Below are 24,624 nucleotides of genomic sequence, written 5' to 3'. Positions count from 1 at the left end.
ATGATGATAATAATAATAATGATGATGCTGATGATAATAATAATTTTGATGATAATGATGTTGATGATAATAATAACTTTGATGATGATAATAATTTTGATAATAAACTGTGTTAATGTTGATATGAAGGATTATGATGAGATTGTTTTTTTTTAAAAAAAAAAACATTTAGCGATAAATTTCATGTAGCTGTAATTCAAGTAAAATTGTGTTTTTTATCTCTTGGTTTATAGTCTAATAGTGAATCTTTGATATACTGTTAGGAGGGAAAGATTTGTTCTTTTTATGATGCTTGAGAGTTAATTATTAATCTTCCTTCTGACAATCATGTCCTTTGTTCCTCTATACTCATACAATCAGCTATATAGTTATACATATACTCTATGCCGTTGGTTTCGATTAAAAAGTGAAATCCTCTACTGAGAATGACATGGTTTCTGATCATTTTATCATTCTTTTTTTTTCTGCAGACCTTTTTCTCTCTCCAAGGAAATATTTTTATTATTATTAATTTTAATAGGGAAATGTAGACTACAAAAAAAAAAAATAGGCGGAAAAAAACACTTTTTAAAATCGTTCAGAACATTTTTCTATGACAGTAAAAAAAAATTCTAAAATGTAACTTGTATAGCTTTCTTACTATCTATCCAATGGTGTATTGAAGTTAGCTAATTATTTACTCCGAAAAAAAAAATTGTACACAAAAAAACGTGGTCCACTCAAGACTACATTCCCCTAATATTAAATTTATTCTTCCAAATGATAATTTGGAAAAAAAAATTGTGAAATGTATTTTCTATATTTTTTTTTTGTTAAAATGCACTAACAATGAATTATAATTTAAAAGACTGTTAATAATATATTATGAAGAAGTATAGTAATTTAAATAGTAAACATATAACTAATTCAGATTTAGAGAGCATGAAGTGGAATGTTGGTAGCACATTGAAAGGTGAATAAAACATAGGGCACTTAAGTGTTTTTCCTCTCTAGTATTACACAAGAAATCACTTTACTCATTGAAGTACAGTTTGAACGTTGTCATTCGTTTCCTCAAACGGTTTTTGTCTACTAAAGTTTCACTGCTGGACATTTGCTACACTACTTTATAATATATATATGTATATATATATATAGTGGGTAAAGATGTGCCTCTCGTGAATGCCCGTATCTTTATAAGTGTGCAACAGTCGAGAAATGGACTGTTACTACTGATTCATCCTATTTATATTTTACTTCCTGGTTTTTACTCTTATTCTCATCCTTTTGATTATTATATTTAAGCCAGGTTACTCCCTTCTTGTAGAGGTGTTATTTATTAGGTTGACCCGTATAATACAAGTAAATTATCTATAGTAGATAGAGCTTATCAGTAGATGAAACAACTTGCTCTTATTATACATTAAAGTTATGTATATATATATTGTATAAAAAAGGGTCATTTTTGAAACACGTGAATGTATATATAATGTATATGTTTAGTAAAATGAATTATTTAGATGTTGGAGGGATTAGAGAGAAAATATTATATATACAATGATACTATTGTAGAACTGTAACTGTAACAGTAATACTAACACTTCTTTTTTTTTTTTTTTTTAAAACGTTTTTCAAAATTTTTCAGTTAAATATAATTTTAGTTTTGCACAAATGTTATAACAGAAATGTATTTTTACTTGTCTAATATTTATATTTGTGAAATAATTTTATTTGTCTAGTAATTTTACTTGTCTAATATTTTTACAGTTTAAAAGAATTTTTAAAAATTAAAAATATTTAATGTATTATATTTTTTCTTTTTTTTTCAGGTGAGTCTTCATATTTAATCTTCCGTTATTTATGTGAGTAATTTTTTTGTTTATTTTTCTCAAAAAATAATCATTTTTGGTAAAAAAAATGTATAGAACATAAAATTTGTGTTTTTATGAGACCTACAACTTTTGTCTAAAACATTTTTCGAAATTTTGTGTTTTTTACGAGTTAATCGCAAAAAACAATGTTTTTATGGTTTTTGCCATGATAATCAAATTTGCGCCAATTTTGCACTATCATTTTCATAATCAGCGCATCAAAATGCGTTAGGATACCAATTTTTTTTTTTTTTTTGTGATATCGTTGGTACCCCTACTTCGAAAATACACCATTATTTAAAAAAAAAAAACCATTATAGAATTTCAAAATAATTGACCAAGTGTCAGAAAATCATTTTTTTACGATAGTAGAATTTTCATTTCAAAGAATTTTATTAGATAGAATTTATTTTTAAAAGAATTTAAAAATTAATCAAATTTTTATTTAGAAGAATTTTTAATTTGACTAATTTTTATTTCAAAGAATTTTTTATTGAAGAATTTATTATTTTATAGAATTTTTAAAACACGCAAAACTTTTATTTGACCGAATTTGAAACTGTCCGAACGAACAACAGACGGAAATATTTTGCGTGAAATTTAAAATTGACTAGTCAGAAAATATTACAAGACAATAAATTGTGATTCATTAATTTTAAAACTCGCGTGAAATCTTTTCGTCTATTGTTTGTTCGGTCATTTTCAATTTCGGTCAAATGAAATTTCTACGCGTTTTAAGAATTTTGTTAAATAATAATTCGTCAATTGAAAATTCTTTGAAATAAAGTTTCGTCGAATTAGAAAATTTTTGCTTTAAAAATAATTAATTTAAACTTAAATTATCACAATTGTAATATATCCAAATTCTTATTTGAATCGTTAAATTGAGTTAACACAGAAAATTAAAAGGCATTAAAATAAGCTGCAACGCTTATTATTTTAATCCAATTTTGCTTATTTTAATTCATTTTGATATAAAAATAAGCAAAATTGGATTAAAATAATAAGCGTTGCAGCTTATTTTAATGCCTTTTAATTTTCTGTGAATTTTTATTTGGTCTTACCTTTAATAAATCTAATTTTTATGTAACCTAATTCTTTTTTGTCCTCAACTATATTTGTACTCATTTTTATATGGCCTCATTACCATTTGACCTAATTCTTATTTGGCATAATCGAAATTTGACCTAATTCGTACTTGAACTAATTATTATTGTATGGCATAATTCTTATTTAGTATATAATTTTTTTTGAAACTAATTTTAACATAATTCTTATTTGGCCTAATATTTATCTTTCCAAATTATTATGTGATGTAAAATTTATTAGGGTTACGTACCCAAAGGGGGAACCCTATTAATGAGACAAGTGATGCAAGGCATGTACCCCCCCTTCCGTAGCGGCCACACGAATTTATCAAGAGGGCTGAAATTTGGTACACATATATGTATTTTGGCGTGTAGATTACAGGAAAAATATATCGAGCACGATTGGATTTGATGATCATATTGTTTTTTAAGGAGAGAACTCATATTTTTAGAAAAAAATCATGGATTTTTCGAATAAAAAAAGAAGACAATTTTATCCTAAGGAATTCAAATTTATACATTTTTATGTATTTTTACGTGTAGATTACAAAAAAAATATATAGTTAGCACGATTGGAGTTGATTATCATAGCGTTTTCAAGGAAAAACTGATAATTTTCAGTCTATGTATTTTTATGCTCACATTACAGGAAAAATTAAGCAAAATTGGAATTTTTCCATCGGCCTTCACACTTGAACACCCTTAAATTTTAAGTTTAAGGGTACGGAACCCTCGGTTTTAATGCGATTGTAACTCGCACTTGTTCGATTTTTAACTTCATTTGTTATCATAAATTTTAATCTGCACAGAAAAAAAGGTGGGTAAAAAGTTGTAAAGATAGAGGATAAAAGTCGTTAGGATACAGGGTAAAGGATAAATTTGTGATGGATAAAAATGTTACTAAAATATTACTAGAAAAATGGATGTCATATTTGAGTAAACTGTCTAATTTTAATAAAAAATATTAGTAATTTTACACGTAACTTATTAAATCTACAAATTTTATATAAATAACTAATTGCACGTGGAAATATTTTGCCTATAATTATTGTCTATTAATAAAAATATCTTTGACTAATACAACTGACAGCTGACGACAGTGCGTAAATAATCAGAACTATGGGAAATTACAACTCAACATCTGTATTGTTGCACGAAAGCAGAGTTGGGTAGTAACTGAATTTTTTGTGGATATTAGGCTGTGTCAGTTCATCGAGATATTTCGAGTTCAAGATATGACGTCAGAGGCCTGGAGGGACAACAAACAGACGACACAATGTTATTCTTACGGGGAAGAAAATTTGTTTCCACTTTCATCAATTTTATTCATACTTTAAACACAGAAAACGCTTGTTGACATATAATAAAATTAAAATGTGTGTTGATAATTAATTTTGTTATATATTTGATTCATTTGCATTGATAGATTCTCTGAATTCGTGATAAAATATAAATATTGAGGTTAGAAAAGTTTGTTTACTAATCACATTTTACATATTAACATTATTCAACAATATCCAGTATGCATGTTATTAAAAAAGATATAAAATATATATTTTAAGTGGGAATTACCGCAGCAGTAAAAGATTTCAAGTTAGTAAACAAACACCCCTAACCTCAAAATTTATATTTTATCACGAATTCAGAGAATCTATCAATGCAAATGAATCAAATATATAACAAAATTAATTATCAACACACATTTTAATTTTATTATATGTCAACAAGCGTTTTCCGTGTTTAAAGTATGAATAAAATTGATGAAAGTGGAAACAAATTTTCTTCCCCGTAAGAATAACATTGTGTCGTCTGTTTGTTGTCCCTCCAGGCCTCTGACGTCATATCTTGAACTCGAAATATCTCGATGCACTGACACAGCCTAATATGCACGAAAAATTCAGTTACTACCCAACTCTGCTTTCGTGCAACAATACAGACGTTGAGTTGTAATTGCCCAGTTCTGATTATTTACGCACTGTCGTCAGCTGTCAGTTATATCAGTCAAAGATATTTTTATTAATAGACAATAATTATAGGCAAAATATTTCCACGTGCAATTAGTTATTTATACACTGAGAAAAAAGGTTTGAGCTGACAACCAAATATTTCATTCAATATATGTGCAACTAAAATTTTTTGGTTGACACAACTAAACTTTAGTTGACAACAACCAAAGTTTGTTTCAGACGACTAAATAAGAAAATGAAAAGGAATTTGGTAGTCTCAACCAAACTTTGGTTGATGTCAACTAAAGTTTAGTTGTGTCAACCAAAAAATTTTAGTTGCACATATATTAAATGAAATATTTGGTTGTCAGCTCAAACCTTTTTTCTCAGTGTATAAAATTTGTGGATTTAATAAGTTACGTGTAAAATTACTAATATTTTTATTAAAATTAGACAGTTTACTCAAATATGACATCCATTTTTCTAGTAATATTTTAGTAACATTTTTATCCATCACAAATTTATCCTTTACCCTGTATCCTAACGACTTTTATCCTCTATCTTTACAACTTTTTACCCACCTTTTTTTCTGTATGACCTAATTTTATTCCAGGCTAAATTTCATTTTGACTAATTTTAATTTGCCCTAATTTTTATTTTAACTAATTCTTTTTTTGTCCTAATCATTATTATATTTGTCAGATGCTTAGTTGGCAGAAATAATTTTTGTTTTAAATATAATTTGGCGAAAAATTAGGGCAAAATTAAAATTAGTGCACAAAAAAAATTAGGCCACATAAAGTTTATGATAAATAATAATTAATGAATGCGTTAGGTCATATAATAATTTGGGCAAATAAATATTAGGCCAAGTAAGAATTATATCAAATTGAGATTAGTTCACATTAAAAATTTGTGCAAATATAGATTAGTTTAAATAAAAATTTGTATATATTACAGTTGTGATAATTGAATGTATAGATCAATTAAGTATTTTGGTTATTTAAAATTTGGATAAAATTCATTTGACCTCAAAAATTGTTCAATTTTATAAAATTGTTTGAAAATTTCAACAAAATTTTATTTATCAGATTTTAATGAGCATTCCGTGATCTGAAAAATTAAAAAAAAAATTTTACCTTTGTTCGTGGATCAGTGACCAATTCTGTCGTGTGTAAATCGTCAATGTCAAGTGATGCACTGCATGGATCACGGTAACGTCCAGGACAAGCGCACAATGGTTGTGTAAAATTCAACCTCACATAAACAGCATTGCAAACCTGTTGAACAGCACATTCTGGCAGTAGATAAATGTGTTGATTATGAGGATAATAATGGTACTTGGTTGGTTTTGCTAATGCTGCACTTGCACCTTCCGGCAATCGAACTCCCGTCTGTAATTCAGAAAAGAGAAACAAAATTACATTAACTTTCTTTGTATAATATATATATAAATAGAGGATGAGAGAAAGAAAAATTTCATTTGAAATACAAGAAATATTTATCGTAGCAAAAAAATGTAATATCAATTTATTAGTGGATAGAAAAAAATTTGCGTTTATTAAATTTAATTTTTCTATATGAGGGTAAAAGAGTTTGAAAAATATTTCCGAATAGCGGACATTTTTTTTTGTAATATAGGTAGCATCTTCTTTGACGTATCTGATCAAGGTTGAGAGAGCAGGAAGACATAAAGAGAAGATAAAATTTATAGTTTTGCTTGTAGTTGAGATCTTGGGTTAAATGTTTCGAGACTCTTATAGCGGAAAGAAGAGAGCAGGCCTCTTTTCTATTCGAATATATACCAACTGAATTTCCGACAGGGGGCGTATGCTTTCACAGCGATAAACATCCCGACTGCTAATATACAGTATTGCCTTGACTTTCAAAAGTGATAATGCCATCGCGTCCCGTTTAAATGAATGTTGTCTGTGCCCTATACACCTTTCACAACAATAACGAATCATGAATCATTTTAATGATTCTAATCCATAATGTTTAATAATCCAATGTGTCAAATTATCGACAAAGGGTCATCTGTATATATATATCTCTGTTTGAAAATTTAGTTGCACTTTTTTTTTATTTCTTATCGATGAATAGGATATAGATATAAGTTTTGATTCTTTTGATATAGATTCAACATGAATTTTTTATTCATTTTTAGACACGCTCTAAAGAAAGGATCTAGAGAAATGATAGAATTATAGATTATATGTTTTTATCGAGTTTGAAGTGTGAAAAAATGTACACAAAGAGGGAAGATCTGTTCTCAAAAAAAAAAAAAAAACCTATTGATTAAGTATTTATTGTGCATCAGAAATATTCATTAAAAAGAGACGCATATGACTAAAATTAATTTGTTAGAATTTGTCTGGAATTTATTTTAAAAATTTTTGTTTTTTCAGAATTATTATTTTAACGGAAATTCCATTTTACCATAAATTGGCAGAAATTTTTCGTTGCAATTGGACAAAAATAACACCAACTTTTTTCTGGTGTAAAAATTCTGTTTCTACTTTTAAATTCAATCATAATTTACGATTGAAAATTCTACTTTCGTGTTTTTTTTTTTATTTCGTATTTACGACACTTCTGCAACCACAGAAACACAGTCGGAAAATAAAGTTAAAAATAAACCATATAAATTACATTACTATGTAATATAAAACACTTTTCAATTTTCGCTAAATGCAATTTTGCACTCAAGAAGGATGAAATAACTATTTTCTGTTTATTTTTTTAATTACGTCCCTAAAATGTCGGTTTGATCTTTTTAGCGCTTCGAAGGAAGAGAAGCGAAAAGTCATTGAATTCCGCAAAGCAAAGATCTTGAAAGTTTATTAACTTTGCAGACTTATATTCAGTATAGACTGCTTTCATTCTAGCGCAGGAAATTGTCTGTCAGTCGCGGGTTTTCTATAATTTCAGAGGAAGATGCACATAACTCAGGAAGGCATAAATACCTACTTATAATATACCAAGAGATTTCTCAAACATGCCCCAACGAATGAAGAAGAAGAAAAAAAGAAGAAGAAGCCATTTCTGTCAATAGCTTCATTTTTTGTTTTTACTACTTATTTGTATCGATTTACAAAAGTGAATCGTGTACGCGCACGATTTTATCTTTTTTTTTAGAAAAAAGAAATTTTCATATAATATCAGAATTGCGAGTTTATATCGATTGCCGCTTAACCAGTGTGCGATCATATATAGCTTCTGGTTATCCCGCTGTTATACAAATTATTATCAACCTTAAAATAGGTTTATCTTTTTATTATACCTCGTTTATTACTCTTAATTGCATCCTTAACGCAGTGAATCATTTTGCAGATATATTCTACGTATTTTCTCTAAATCTCTTATTCGTTTATATCTTTTGGGACGCATGAATATATGTTCTAAAAATAATTAATCAGAAATTTCATTTTATGGATTTTCATTTGTCATAATTATTTTTGAATGGAATTTTTATTTGTTTAAATTAGAATTTTGCAAAATTTTCATCGAAACTATTTTCTATATAGGGTCAACTGGGGTAAATCCGAACGCTTTTAGTAAGTTTCAACAATAACATAAGTTTTTTCTTTAAAAAAAAAATACTTCCGGTATTCTGGTGCATGAAGTTGTTACTTTACTTCCATAGAACAATTTTATGGGGTAGAAAAAATTTTTGATAAATTACAATCGCAGGAAACTTAGCGTTCGTATTTACCTCGATACTTTGCAACTTTCCTAAAATATGGGGGTAAATACGAACGCCACTGTATTTCAGAAAAATCTTAGGGAAAATAAATTTAAAGTATTGCAATTGTTAAACTTATATAAAAACTCAAAAAAATACGATAATAAACCTATTATGTAATAATGCATCATATATAAATACAAAAATCAAACAGGTTAAAAATTAAAATGCATTACACAATTAAAACCTTCAATAACTTTATCAAATCATAACGGATTTTTGCAAAACTTGCTACAGAAAGTATTTGGGAGTGATTGAATGTAAATACAAAAATAAAAGTCAAATTTTTTAAATTCAAAATGGCGGACTTTCCTAAAACTTATTTTTAAAAATGATCAAATTTGCTAACCCTGAAACCCCCCGAGTAACAATTTTCGAGCGAATCCAATGAATTTTTTAATTCTCGTCCGCCATTTTGAATTTTGAAAAACTGACTTCAAATTGGTAATTAACGACCCCAAAAACCGTAGAATACCAAATTTTATTAAGATCCTGAAAAACTTTTTTCAACAAACCATTTGGCAAAAAAATTGAAACACTCTTTCGAGAGAACAGAGATTAAGTTTCTGCTTATTAATTACTAACGAGGATACGTATAGAAAGAAAAACTTTTTTCTATGTACTTTTATAATGTTAAAATAATAGTGTATTCAAATAAAAACAATTTTGTGTGGCTTTGATGTAAAAAAAATTATTAAAAATACCGTTCGGATTTACCCCAGTTTTCCAATTTTCTTGGGTAAATACGAACGGTCTGATATTATTAATAAAATTTTACAGAAGGCAAAAATCAAATATAGTTTCTGTTCTAGTATTCATAATAAACAATTATAAATAATAAAATGAATTTTTAGCTTCTTTTTCTTCAAATACGAGACAAAATACTGAAAGAGTGTCATCTTTGATTTTCAATCTTTTTTGCAATACTTGTTATCTTTGTTTATGCTGTTGCTAATTAACAAACAAAAAATGGGATAATACTTAGAATCTCTTCAAGAGGATCTGAGGTAAAAATTCTCATATCGAACTTATTTTTAAAAATTTTAATTAAGCTGAAATAATTAGCGTTCGGATTTACCCCGACTGACCCTATTACAGAATTTTAATATAACCGAAAATATTGGCTTTTATTTTTGAGATAAACTCAAAAAACTGCTCAGAAAGAAAAATAAAATCAAAAAGTTAAAAAAATTTTGAATGTCACTGCGATAGTGTAATTCCATGTATTTTTTGTCGCTGAATCCGAATCCAAAGTCAGAATTGTTAGATTCGCTCAAATTTTTGAGATAATTTCAAAAAAACGCAAGTAACAAAAAACTCAAATTAAGTTTTTTGGAATTATCTTCAAAATTTGAACCAATCTGTCAATTCTGACTTTGGATTCGGATTCAGCGTGAAAAAATACATGGAAATAGACTAATGTAGTGTCTCGGCCAAACAGCTTTTTATTTTTTGTGTGCCTGTGATATTTTTAGGAGTAATTCTACCATACAGATTCCTGTTACCGACATTTACCGACATTGAAAAGTTTTGGTTTTTCTGTTCTGTACTATAAAAAGCAGACAATAGTTTTGATTTGTTTATAAATACAGATTTCTGTTATCGACATTTATCGACATTGAAAAGTTTCGACGGTTCAGTTCTATGCTATATATAGAAGCAGACAGTAGCTTTGATTTTTTACTTAATCGAAAAATCATTTAACAGAATTTTTAATTGGTAGAATTTTCAATTGTCCGAAATTGCAAATGGTCATTTGCAATTTCGGACAAATGAAAGTTCTATTAATTAGAAATTCTGTTAATTCCAATAACACGGAATATTTTATTCACATTCCGGAAATATTCCATTGAAGATTGTTCACAAACTACGTCACACTTCAAGGACAGAGGAGGGGTTAAGCAATTTGTGACGACCCGTAGAAAAAATGTCGCTAAAGTATGTAACAGTGTGTGACGTGGGGGAGGGGGGATACAAAAATGAAATAAAATAGCGTGACGTAGTTTATGAACGACCCCTTGGAATATTCCATCAACATTCCAGGAATATTAAAATGTCTGACCTTCGGAATATTACACTCGAATATTGAGGGAATATTCTATCGAAATATTGATGGAATTTTCTATTGGAATATTTGGAGAATATTCCGTTGGAATTTTGAAGGAATATTCGGTTGAAATTTTGAAGGAATATTTAATGGAAACATTGTATGAATATTTTTTAATAATGAAAAATTAAACTATTAATACTGATTTTATAATGTTTTTATCTTCTACATAACAAATTTTTTAATTTTGTCTTCATTGGAATAAAATACATTCAGTTTTGTATTTATATAAATTAATTCTGAAAAATAAATTTTGATACAATACAAAAATGGTTTTTAAATTAAAATTTACAAACAATTGATTAACTTTTAATAAATTTCAAATGCGTATTCCGAAAAAATATTCGTACAATTTTTCAATTAAATATCCCCTCAATATTCTGATGGAATATTCCATCAATATTCCAATCGAATATTCCCTCAATATTCTAAAGGAATATTCCCTCATATTCCGAAGGTCGGACATTTTAATATTCCTGAAATATGGATGGAATATTCCAAAGAATATTTCGAATATTCCAATGGAATATTGCCGGAATGTGAATGAAATATTCCGTTCGAATTTACATTTGATAGAATTCTAGAAAAACTAAAATTTTATTTTACAGAACTTTCATTTGTTCGAATAAATCAAAATTCTGTAAAATAAATTTTTTTTTCGAATTCTATCAAATGTAAATTGAAAAAAATGAAAATAAAAGTCAATTCTAGATAACGAAATTTAAAAAAAAAAAAATTAATCTTAAAGTTTATTTTTGCATCTTGTAAAAACGCATTGAACTCGATTTAGTCACGCAATATTTGCATATATATTCCTTTAAATGAATCTTAAAATTTTATATTTTAAAATTAGAATAAAACTATATATTGTTAAATAAAGTGGAAAATAAAGTAAATCAGTAGTTAAATAAATTGGAAATTGTACCTATACGCAGTGTAAACTCGATGCAAAATCTATTGCGTGCTTTCAAACAATATTTTACTATTTAATTGACTGTGTATATATATATAGAGATTTGTTGAATCAACAACATGTTCGTTTAATATCGAACCAGTTTCACTATTTGAATATATAAGTTGTATAAATAACAACATTTTTTTTTTAACTCGACAATATTTTTGAAAATCATCCCCTATTCTATGTAATTGTTTAATTAAAATTTTCAAATTAAAAAAAATTTCATTCATCGTACATTGCATAAATATCTGTTTTTTATTATTCCTAGAAACTATAGAAAAACCGTAACCTCCTTTATATGGAAACTTAAGCAGATTCAATATAGTAGATGAATTTTTTCCGAAAATTATTCGATTTATATTGAAACGCATGAATAATATCTAAAATTAATTTATTAAAATTTTTATTTTAGTATAATTTATCATTAGAAGGAATTTTTTTTTAGTCAAATTTTTAATTGTTCGAATTATTTTTTAACGGATTTTTTATATTATAGAATTTTTATATAACCGAAAACTATTAGTATATAACTATATAAGGGTTTTTTTGAGGTCGATGAATTCAAATCTGACATCAAAATTAAAAAATTCAAGATGGTGGATCCAAAATGGCGGAAAAAATTTCTAATATTCTAATTATTTTTAATAAAATATATTAAAAGTGTTGTAGACGACAACTATTACGTACATTAATTATATTAACAATTTTTTTTTTAAATTTATTAGTAAAACTAAATTATAGGAAGCGATATTTTTGTATCGATAGATTCATTATCGTTCTCTTTGAGTTTAATTATATTACGTAATAAATTAATTTAATTTTTTGATAGTCACCGAGTGTTATAGTGTTAAGGTATAAAAAATACTTAAAAGGTAATATAAAGTGCAGTAATAGTAAAGTCCAATAATTAATGGAAATTTTCATATATGCAAATAAATATTTTAGTTTTCTGTAAATCAGGCTTAGAAAGTGTTTTTTTTTCTACTGTTTACCGTTACATTAATTTAGTTCAATATTCATTTTTTACTATATAAGCCAAGATGTCAGCTTACACTGAAAAAAAAAAATTTATTTTATTCAAATAATCAGTTACTTGAATATTATAAAATAAATATTTATTTGTGATTAAATAATTATTATTAGTGAAGTAAATTAAAAATTATTTAAATGTTTATAATTTCTTTAAAAAAAATGTATTTATATAAATATTAAAATAAGTTAAAAACCATTTAAATTAAAATAAATTATTAAGATTTTAATTAAAATTTTTTTTTTCTTAATTCTATTAAGTTTCAATTGAAAAATAATTAATTAATTAATTAATTTCTTAAAGAATTATTTGAAGGAGTAATTTGCAATTTGTCAAATGTTAGACAGAGTTTTTAAAATATTAATTATCGTTCTCTCACATAAATATATGAGTAAATTGACTTCCAGTTTTACGCTGATTTTAACGAATCTTCCGAGAAGAGCATTAAATTCTCTTTATATATATATATATATATATATCTTGGAAGCCAAGACATGAGCAGTAATACTTCAAAAACTCAGCGGGTGATTTAATATTTTATGCATTCTAGGAAGCTTCAAACTCAAGTGAGCAAAACCGTGTACGTATCTTTAAATAAAAAAAAAGAGATGAAAAAAAAGATTAATTTAATTTACAATCTCGAGATTAGTAATACTTTATGTAAAGAGAGAAGAAATTATTACAGCAAGTTACACCTTAATTAAAGAGCAATACGCGCACCTTCTTGATCATATTCAATGTCAGATATATATGTACAAGAAAACGATCACTGAAAAATTAAACACGTCTTTTTGGAAGGGATAAAAAAAAAGTGAAAATGTTGTTAGTCGATGCGCGCGAATAGTTTCAGATTAATCTTTCCCTTAAAGTAACATGACAATTATATGTATAGGAAGTAAAGTTTGAGTCGTCAATTATTTACTATTCTGTTTTAAAACCATTTTCAATTTATTTTTAATAAATTTACAGGTTATATAATTTCTAAAAAAAAGAAAAATAATGGGAGAATAATTATAAGAAAAAACCATTTTTTACTTTTGTTTTGATTTTCCGAAAAAAATAGAATGAAAATAAATTAAATTCCACCGTATTGGATCGGCCATTTTGAATTTTTAAAATCTGACTTCGGAATCGTAATCAGCGACCCCAAAAAACCCCCGAGTAACAGGTTTCGTGTGAATTTGAATGATTTTTTAAAAATTCTTCCGCCATATTGGATCCACCATTTTGAATTTTTTAAATGTGACTTCAGATTCGTAATCAGCAACCCCAAAAACCCTTAAGTAACAGATTTTAAATGACTTGGTCGAATATTTAAAATTATAGAAATAAAGTTAATTTACCTAAAATAGAATTTTTAAAATGTATTATTATTTTTTATCTTTGAACCGTTGTATCTTAAAAAGTGGCCATTATTTAAAATAATTAACCTGTTGAAAAATAAATGATTATCTGAATTGAAGTTTGAACTATTTTTTTTTTATCGTGCTCGGCAATAAGAAAACGGTTCAATCGCGAATAGAGTATCAGAATACAGCAATAAATCAATGATAATACCAGTATCGAGAGTGAAGCATAACAAGCACATAGTCTTCTTCATCGTTTAAAATGGTTTATTTGAAATCTTGACTTCGCATGAGAGCAATGAAGTTCACTGAGTTCACATAGACCTATTTATAATAGATGGGCATTAAAACCGGAAATACAAGAGAATATATCGTCGATTTTGTTCTGTGTATATAATTCTATTGCAAATATGTGCATCGTCATTCTGAAAATTGTTTAGGTTTATATATCTATATGTATATATGTATACAGTTTCGAAATTTCACGCTCGAGTGCGAGTATTTGAACTTGAACTTGAAAGGTTCGAAGAAACCGGATCCCGGAAGTTTCTGTCTCACAGCTGATTACATTGGTGCGCTATATAGTGAGCATACAAGGTGAATTTACGAAAGTGAGTTGGTTGACTTTGACCGGCAAGGCCAGGACGATGACATCGAAAGTTGAACGTTTCTCACGACCTTGTGTGTATATACTCAGACGGCTACTGGTTACAACCACAAAGGTTCATTCTACCCTATTGGTGAACCGCCTATAGACATTTACAATTCTACAACAAGTCACATATACACAAAAACACACACGCGATCTACCTGACTCCCTCGCTGATTGAATGCACTTTAAACCACTCACATCATCGAATTCACGTGATCAAAGTCGCGCGCGTGTTCTCTTATATTATGTATTTATTCACGGTGGACCACAATGATGTTTTATGTCTTTGCCGCAACTTGTACATTTTTTTTTGTATTCTCTACTTATGCCGAGCAAATTGGTGGATTTAAAGATTGGTATAAATTTTAATATAAAATTTACTATGAAAATTTTTCTTATTAATAATCCCTTTGCATTTTGGGGAAAAAATTGTTTTTAATTGAAAGAAAAATTTCAAAAAGAATCTAAGATATAACAAGTGCATTAAATTTTTAAAAATCCAAGAACATGGAAAATTTTCTGAAAGTTGATCGATTTTCTGAATGTCAACAAAAGCCGTTTAACGAAAAAGGTTTATGCAAAAATGTTCAGTAATTGATAGCCTGTGCAACTTTGCATGGTATTTAAGACTCATTTTCACCTTTTAAATGATTGTATCTTTTGTAAAATTATGGAAAAATAAGATAGGAATAGACAGTTCCGTAAATTTTTACTTTTAAAAGTTCTTCACAACAGCAAAGACGTAAATAATTTTTCCTCTGACAGAGTAAGATTTAACTTTAAATAAAGTAATGACGTGGAATGTCAAAATTCTATTCTAAAATACATGATGAAGTTGGCAAAATACAGCTTGTGTTTAATAATTCTTCGATTAGGCAGTCTGGGAAACGCTTCCAACAATGGTAACCTAGGAGGATTAATAAACTACCTGATAAAAGATTCCAAATTGTATCAGGTAATTCAAAATTTATAAGAAATTTGTCCGTTAAAGTAGTATGAAACATGTTATAATAATATTAATTTATATTAGTTATTAATAAGTACAATTGTAACAGGTATTGTTTATCTTTGATGATCACTTGATGAATTCAAGTTCAAGAGTAACTCCACTTATCCAAAAAGTATCGGAGCACTTTCCAACATTGAGCATTAGTTTATCTAAATTTCAATTTGAATTTATCGAAGCTAATTATTCGTCATCACTACAACGACCATGGAAAAAAACATTATTCGTACTTTTTATCAATGGCAATCGAAATGAGACTTGGACACAAATAAAAGCAGTAGGGGATCTACTGATTCGTCTATCTGAAGGAAATCCAAAACCAAAATGTTTGATTACCATTTTTTCGCATGATAAATCTTTATCAATCGAAAAAGTGCTTGAAACTTTATGGCAGAATGGATTTGTCGACACTGTTGTAATGACACAACCAAAGGAATATCTAACGTCATTAGCAGGGAACAATTACAATCAATTCATTTTACATGAGATAAATCTTTTTGCTGGAACCTATTCGGCTCAAGAAATAACAACCGATAGAGAATGGTTCCCAAATAAACTGCGAAATCTTCATGGACAACAATTAAGATTTGTGGACGTAGTGAATTCAAATAAAAGTATTAGCAAAATGGTAATTGAACACAATAAAAAATTTACCGATCTGATTTCGAAAGGTATGAATTGCAAAATAAAATTATTTTATTTCTCACGTTTAAGGAATAAATTTTTGTTCAGCGTTATGGAAAGAGGCAAAATGGAAATGTTAGTTCACCCTAAACATGTTACATACAATAACGATAAAGAGGTACATGTTCCAAGAATGCGCGTCATGCAGATCAGTGCTATGAAAGCTGTGATTCCAAAAAATACGAGATTAACTACGACTATCGTAGTTTCGCAGGAATTGATTACCATGCTCTCCGTAACAACTGGTGCAATTGCTCTCATTCGAATTACAGCCGGGTTGTTAAAATTCAACAGAAACACATGGCAATCGTTTAAAATCAGTCAAATTATAATGGGAATGTCGATCGTCAACGAACCAGAAAAATTGGCAGAAAGAATTGTCTTTGGTGTCCTAATGTTGAGTTGCATCGCCTATACAAGCTACCTTTACTCTGTGATTCTGGACCTTAGTCTACAATCTGAACCTGAAATTGCAACACTCAAAGAACTGGTGAACTCATCTTTGACACCTGTGGTAGATCCTTTAAAAAGAAACATCCTGTTGACTAGTCCTGTATCTGAAATTCAGGAATTAGGCAGAAAAGCTATTATAATTCTTGGTAAAGGAAATAAACAAATTGTTGACACCGAATCTGTCTGCCTGTTCTACATGACTACTCATAAAAATGTAACTTGTATTCTGTCTAACGCTCCTGAACTGATACAATACATTGAAAGTAAAGTATCAGGATTCACCACGAAAATCCTTCAGGAACCTTTAATTTATTACATTGAGACTTGGCATGCAAGAATGAACTCACCGTACATTGATCGTTTCAACGAAATATTTCTGCAAGCCTCTGAATCTGGCATATTGACAAAATTGTTCAAATTTGATAAATCAAAGGTATACAATCCTCCGCCTGCACCAGAAGAAATTTCAAAAGAAAAATTATTTCTGATACTAACATACGTCATGGCTATCGGATACACTCTTTCGTTGATTGTCTTTATTGCTGAAATTCTCAGTATCGTCAGTTGGCAGAAAATTCGCATGTTTTGCGTTAATTCTTTCAACACAATCAGAGAAAAATTACGATAAATTGTATTTAATCCAATGTTTGACAAATGGTTTACGCCAAATCGTATATATAAGTATGACAAAGAAAAGGATTTTTGAAATTTCCTAAGTTACATATGAGAGATTCTTTTTCAATCGCCCCAGCCCAAAAAGTCAATGTTCTGGGATTGGCTTCATACTTTGGTAAATTGTTGTCCTATATGATAGTAATAAATCCCTAAAATATAAACTCATTAAAAACATATTTGTAGAAAGTAGAGGGGGTTGAAGTTTTTGACGTTAAGGGTAACATTGTCATTATAGATAAATTAAAATCCATTAACTTTGTCATAGTTATACGGATTTGAAAATGACAATGTTACCCTTAACGTCAAAACTTCAACCCCCTCTACTTTCTACAAATATTTTTTTAATGAGTTTATATTTTAGGGATTTATTACTATCATATAGGACAACAATTTACCAAAGTATGAAGCCAATCCCAGAACATTGACTTTTTGGGCTGGGGCGATTAAAAAAGAATCTCTCATATTCACATTAAGATTTACTGGAATTTAAAAATTTTTTTTGGAACTTAGGTATTTTGGAAATATTTTTTAGTAATGCGTTTATTTGTTTTGAGGTAAAAGAAATGTATTTTGAAGATATATAGTAGTTGTAAATATCGTGTCTTGTATTCTCACTTGTAGTTTGATTGGTGTAAGGGTATTCAGTTTTTTTTTATAATTTTATTGATTACTATCTATGAATACATCGCTCCATTGGTTGTATACATATACTTATTTTAGTTAATATAAATATTTTTTAAATATAAAAATCTATATTATTTTTGAGATTTTAAAGATTTGAAAAAAATGTTCAATCCGTTAGATTCTAAAGAATTTTACAAACATTGTCTACTTTGTTTTAATGTCATCAAAAGGATATGTAGAATATTTACTATATCAAAGAAATAAATAAAATTTTATTGTTAACAAAATAAATGTCATGATTAACTTATCCTAAAGAAATTATTTTTTCTAAATAATTATTATGATTGTGTTTCTGCAATATGCAGTTGTTTATGTTTTCCCTTTCTTCTACTAATAATACAATATTATTTCCTTATTCGCTATGTTGTTAGTGATTTATTGCTATGCAAAATTTCTTCAACTAAAAAACGAAATGAAAGAATATGAAGATGAATTTGTGAAGAAAATAAATATATGCACGCATAGAGGTAAAAAAAAGAAAGTTGTTAGAGCGTAAAAGAAGTGAGAAATCTAAGTAGAGAGAAATGTAAGAAAACTCGAATGAAAAAGCGCAAAATTCACAAGAAGAGAAAAGAGATGAAGTGACTTCCTGGAACGTGAAGCTATGCCACCGGAACCCCTATATATATGTTTATACACACTTGTTGCTCTCAGGAGCAAATGGTATACCTTCACTTGGACTCGTTCTTCCTTGATACTTCCTAGGGGCTTCTTTTAGTTCTTCTTGACCCCGATGATAGTCGAGCATCCATCACAAATACGCCGCCAATGAGATTCCATACTGCAAAATGCGATGGCCCTCTATTTCTCTTCCTCTCTTTATACCCCTTTATATCCATCTCTTTCTCTCTTCTTCTTTCTTTTCTATTTTGCTGTTGTCTTGTTGGTAACTTCCGCACGTTTCTGATACCCGGCACGAAATGAAAATGGCCTTACGATCAAACGTAATATCGCACGTGTTCTCTCCTATACGACCCGTGCCGAACGTTTGTCCGGCCTTCTTCTTCTTCTTCTTCGTTATACTCCATTAATACCGTTGCTTGGCGATTCTTTGTTTTCGAGAGGGCACGACCCGAAGAGAGGCTCAACTCTCCTTCGTGTGTGAGTGTATATATATTGGTGCATTGGTCTACATTGGTTGCTCTTTGGCGCCAGCGACCCCCGCAATACTATATGTATATATATTGATTCGTTAAACTCGCACAAGAACAGAGTATAGATGAAAATACTTTCTTGTCCACTGAAAGAGAAGCATCACGCTTCTTTTGTTTTAAAGGAAAAATTTTTCTATTTTACTTGAAACAAGTTCGTACCGTTAATGCCAATATAACAATAGGTGAATGTAGAACAGGTTCTTCTTTTATCAGCGAATCATCTATTTTCCTTGCCACAATACAATAATGTGTATAAAATGAGGTCAAATTTATTTGTGAATCAACAATGTTAAAAGTAATTATTATAGAAAATTTAAAAAATTTGATCCTTGAAAGGATTAAAATAAAATAGAGATTTTGTTTTGTTAAATTTTGTTTGAAGATAAAAACCTTTTTTTTATCAAAGAGGACTTGAATTTAGGGATTATAATCTAAAAATAAAAAAAAAATTCGCACAAAAAAGGTTTTTTATGCCTGTTCAGTGATTTAATTTTAAACCCATCGATATTATAAAAGAAAATAAATATCGATAAAATATATCAGAAAGATATATATCATATATATATATATTCAATATTTGTATCATATTGATATTTCTTTCTGAAATATCGATATTAAAATAGGGTTCAATAAGTGAATTAGTGAGATGATGCAAAAATTGCGTTGTAGTTACAAAAATGATGCAATCAACTTATTATCGCACAGGCATCTAAGGTAACGATGCGTATATTAACTTTCACATAGATACAGTCAACTTTCGATAATTAAAAGTAGCCTTTGTCCCTTGATGTTCTAGAAATTGAAGTTAAACTTAATTACTTCTCTTGAAATTACAGTCCATCAAACTTAAACAATGAAAATTTACTAAAAACGAAAATTACAAGTGTGTCATTATTACATCATTACTGCTCATCAAAAAAAATTGAGATATAGAATTATTTAATTACAAATTTTATCATCTTAAAGAGTGGTTTGGAAAAAATTTGTACATTTATATTTTTCAAATCTGTTTTCTTTTGACAAATTATACTTATTTCTTCCTTTTAGAACCGATAATGAAACCAAAAACTTTAAATGGACGACACTTGTCAGATGCACTTGGAAATTTAGAAAATCCAACATTTGCTCGCAATAAAAATTATAAAATACAACCGTAAAATCTATACAAAACTATACAAGTGCATCCTCCAGATGTCGATCGCTGGGATCATTTTCTTTCCGATTTGCCACGACAGGTCCAACAGTTCCTGTCGTCGAATCTTTTGTTAGCAATAAAAATTGTTTAAGTTTCCGTAAAAGAAAGTAATTTTAATTAATTTTCTTTTATATGCATTTATATAAATATGTGTGTTTAATTGTGTGCGTAATTTTTCAATATTATATAGGTATATAATTATAAAATTATGTACTTTCTAAATAATTTTAAGAATTTTTGAAATTTCGTATAAAAAGTGAATCTTGGCTTCATTGTTTAGAGATAGTTGGAACTTTTAACCCCGTCCCCACTTTTTCAAGACACCCTTGTCTTAAGATACGCCTACGCAAAGTCATACTTGCAAGGGTTGGGTCTGAAGGACCCAATGACATCTTTCTTTAGATAAGTTTTCCTATTTTGTTTCACAATAAATCCAATCATTGATCTTTTCAACTTCCAACTCTAAAAAAATATTCATCCTTAAATTTGCACCCGTTTTAAAAATTAAGGAGGGATAGTAATTTAAAAACTAAAGACTTTAATGGAAAAGGTCAGTTCACTTTAATTCTCTCAGTTCTTCTATTTTTAATTCCTTAAAGTTCCAAGTTCATTCTTTTGAATGATTCAATTTCATAATTATTTCTCCAGTGATTAGTCAGTTTTATCTTCATAGTTCCAGTTCAAAATATTATTATATACCAAGTGTCTAAGGTTCATTATATTAAACGAGTTTTTTTCCACAATCATCATAAATAAAATTGTAAAAAGTAAGTAATTTTATTATTTATAAATGTTCTTTCTTTTCTTCCATTTGGCAAACTTCTAGTTCCGAAGGACGTAGTGCGATTAATTTGCGCATTTTAGTTCCTTCATTCATTTAAAAATTTGCTCATTATATTTTTTTTATATACCTTCCGAAAAAATTTTGGTGTATTTTAGTGCATTATAATCTTTTAAATCCATTTAAATTTACCCCTTTCTTAGAACAAACCAATTTGAAAGATTTCTGAGTTGTGGACAATGAGCCTAATGCTTTGATGAGTTTCGATAACTCGAACTTTGACTGTCCTCTGTAGGTGTTTACCTTATTTATTAACAGTAAAAACTATTATGTTATGTATTTAGAAATGGAAAGTTACAGCCTCCAATTGGTAGTTTGTCCCTTTATCACCCATACAGTAGATCTTTTTTTTTTAAATAGCGCTTACCAGTTAGAAAAGCAGTCTTAGAAAATAAGATGGGTAATGCTTTAACGGCTTTTCTCCGTTACATTGATGGCTATATGTATTCAGTTAATTTGACTATGGTAAAATTGTTATGCATTACACGTGTTCTTTAACCTCGCTCAAAGGGTTTATTAAATTATAGATTCAAATGTATAGTGTTCGATAAAAAAAAAATATGTATATGAATTAAATATGCGCGCAATTCAAGACTCTATTATTCTCCATCATTTACACTCGAACAACGACTACCGTTGGAGGAAAAAAATTATTATACTAGGTTAAACCATTGACGCGTGAGAAAATCGTGCAATCGTATCGCACTACATCGCGTAAGAGATGAGCTGCTCGCTAACTTGTACCGATGTCGGAATTTCTCACGTATATACCAATAGCCATTTTATCTTTACGATCTGCCGTAAACATGCCAACAATATCATCTCGACTATATATATACAAAATAGAATTCTTACCCGCAACTAATATGTAAAAGCTTTATTATTTTGTTTATATTTATAAAATTCCAAAATGTTCCATATGAGTCGAATTCATTTCCTAATCTTCTAAAATTTTGAATACACGCCTTTTTTTTATCTTATTTTCTCACAAACATTTTAATTTCATAAATGTGTTTAATGATTTTGCACACAATTCCTGATTAAAATTTAAAAAGAAAACATTTTTATATTGTGTATATATTATGATATCGTCTCTGTATTGCGCTTAATACCCTGAGTTCAAATTTATAATTATGGAATAATTATGGAAAAATTTTATATAAAATGTTGCATGCAAGATACTTATCTTAATTACAATATCAGAGTATACATAAAATATCTGTATATATGAAATGATTGATGTACAAGGGCTTAAGGCATTAAATCCATGCTAGTTGCTATAAAATCGATAAGAAATCTCACAAGTTCAAGTTTAAATATACTTTCATTTTTTTTTTTTTTTATTAAATATACGATCGGTATAATTTTTGCATTGATTCGTGTTCTTTGTTCAGAAAGGTGCTCGATAGAAAAACTAAAAAGTGTTTGGTTTATAAATAAAGTGCGATTAGTTATGTAATTTGTCATTTCATAAATTGCAACGGTAATGTTCTGTGGCATATCCGCGATACACACGTGGATATCCTACAAAGCGATCTAGCGCGCGAGTCAAAGTCTGATATTTATGATCTTGAAGATCATTAAGATCCGTAAGATCCAGCTGGATGGTCGTTTGTCCTCTTTGAACATTGCTCACTGAGAGAACGTTAATCGACAACCCGCTATTCGGTCTTTCGAATACCCTTATAAAGGCAATTAAATCGACAAGGGAATCTTCTCTTCCTGCCACAAGACCTTTGCCTCAGAAAAAACGTTCTACAAAGTTCCAATAGTTTCATCAGATTTTGATAAGATTTTCCTATATATACTTGTTATCTTCTTTGAATGATTTTTTTTTCTAATCGTTCTTTCAATGACTTTTGGACTGTATTGCTGATTCGTATAAGTCATATTTAAATTTCAAATTAAAGTTTTGAAAAAAATTTTCTCTTAATTTTTGAAATTAACAAAATTTAATATCTTTTGGATTTAATTTACTAAAATTTCAACATGTTTTGTACAATTGTAAAATGAAAACTTCCGGCAATGCGCGTGCATTAATTTTCAGTCTAGTATATGTCACTTGAATGCGACATTAGTATGATAAATTGCGAGAGATGAATGTAGACAACACCCACATGAGAAAATCATTTACAAGGACATTTATAGTGTTATAAATGAGACAAGTTTTGTTTAGAGGTATTTCCACAGGAAAATAATTATATATATATATATAATATAGTTAAAGAATAATTAGTAAATTGTAAAATTGATGGTTTAGATATATCTAATTGAATATACTTATTGATACTAATTATCCTTTTAAACAATGGATAGTAAAAATAGTAAGTTTTATTTGTTCTGAACTTAAAATGAAATTCCCATTTAATTTATCTCGTCTTTAATCCATGGGGGGACATATTATATATATAAATAGTAAAAGTAATGCACCGATCGATAGTAAAAGGTGTAAAAAGTACGGAGATTAACAAACAAGAAAACAATGGAGCATTAGTTAACAGTGTAGGATTAATTACAGAATACCTTTGCGGTGAGTTATCGTTTAGGTACTCTTGGGACAAAGTGTGTTAATTACAAGACTTGACCATATGGTTAATGAAAGTATGTAGTTTGCAAGATATGCTTATAAGAAAATGGATAAGATGAACTTGGTGCTCTTTTTTTTGTAATTATTATTAGTACACCCCTTGCATACTTTCAAGCATATTTGAAAATAGAAATAAATATTTTATCTTAAAATTCTGTATTTAGGAATACAATCATTCTATTAGATTATCGCAATTTCTTAAATGAAATTTTTATTCTTTAAATATATTTACAAGAGCAAAATAAAAACCTTGTATAATGAACTTAAATTTTTTTTTTAATTTTTGGTTTATATTAGGTGTCAATATACGTTTTTAGCAATTAATTAATTGAAAATGGATAAAATGGATATGGACTTAAAATTAGAAACATGAAAAAACGAAGTTTAAAATATAACTTGTTTTTAAAATTCCAAGGACATAGAAACCTAACATAAATAAATCGATTTCTGAGCATGCAGTTAAAACCTTATTTTCACAATATGTGTGAGGTCATTAACAACATTTGTAACGAAAGCGGTTTTGATGTGTTTACTAAATCTTTAAAGGCCTTTTCGAAATTAGTGAATGATTTCGTCAGTCGACCTTGAGAATTAATTACTAACACACAATTGATTATTGATTA

At 28.2% G+C, this 24,624-nt stretch overlaps 2 protein-coding genes across 3 annotated transcripts in view; one reads left to right on the top strand and one right to left on the bottom strand.

The window, feature by feature from the left end:
- Window positions 1-24,624, top strand: part of LOC127281648 (elongation factor-like GTPase 1) — a 215,576-nt gene that overhangs the window by 35,125 nt on the left and 155,827 nt on the right. The window lies entirely within an intron of this gene.
- The window catches only part of LOC127281653 (uncharacterized), a 113,530-nt gene that overhangs the window by 28,566 nt on the left and 60,340 nt on the right, over window positions 1-24,624 (bottom strand). For both annotated transcript variants that reach the window (XM_051305476.1, XM_051305477.1), the window contains exon 3: window positions 6,024-6,278. In XM_051305476.1, the coding sequence (XP_051161433.1) occupies window positions 6,024-6,278 (255 nt within the window). The remainder of the gene's footprint in view (window positions 1-6,023; window positions 6,279-24,624) is intronic.

The sequence above is a fragment of the Leptopilina boulardi genome, unplaced genomic scaffold (genome assembly GCF_019393585.1).
Source record: "Leptopilina boulardi isolate dan_hultmark-lab unplaced genomic scaffold, ZJU_Lbou_2.1 LbouV2_273, whole genome shotgun sequence".
NCBI classification, from domain to species: domain Eukaryota; kingdom Metazoa; phylum Arthropoda; class Insecta; order Hymenoptera; family Figitidae; genus Leptopilina; species Leptopilina boulardi.
Note: the sequence above shows the minus strand (reverse complement) of the source record. Positions and strands in the feature narration are given on the sequence as shown.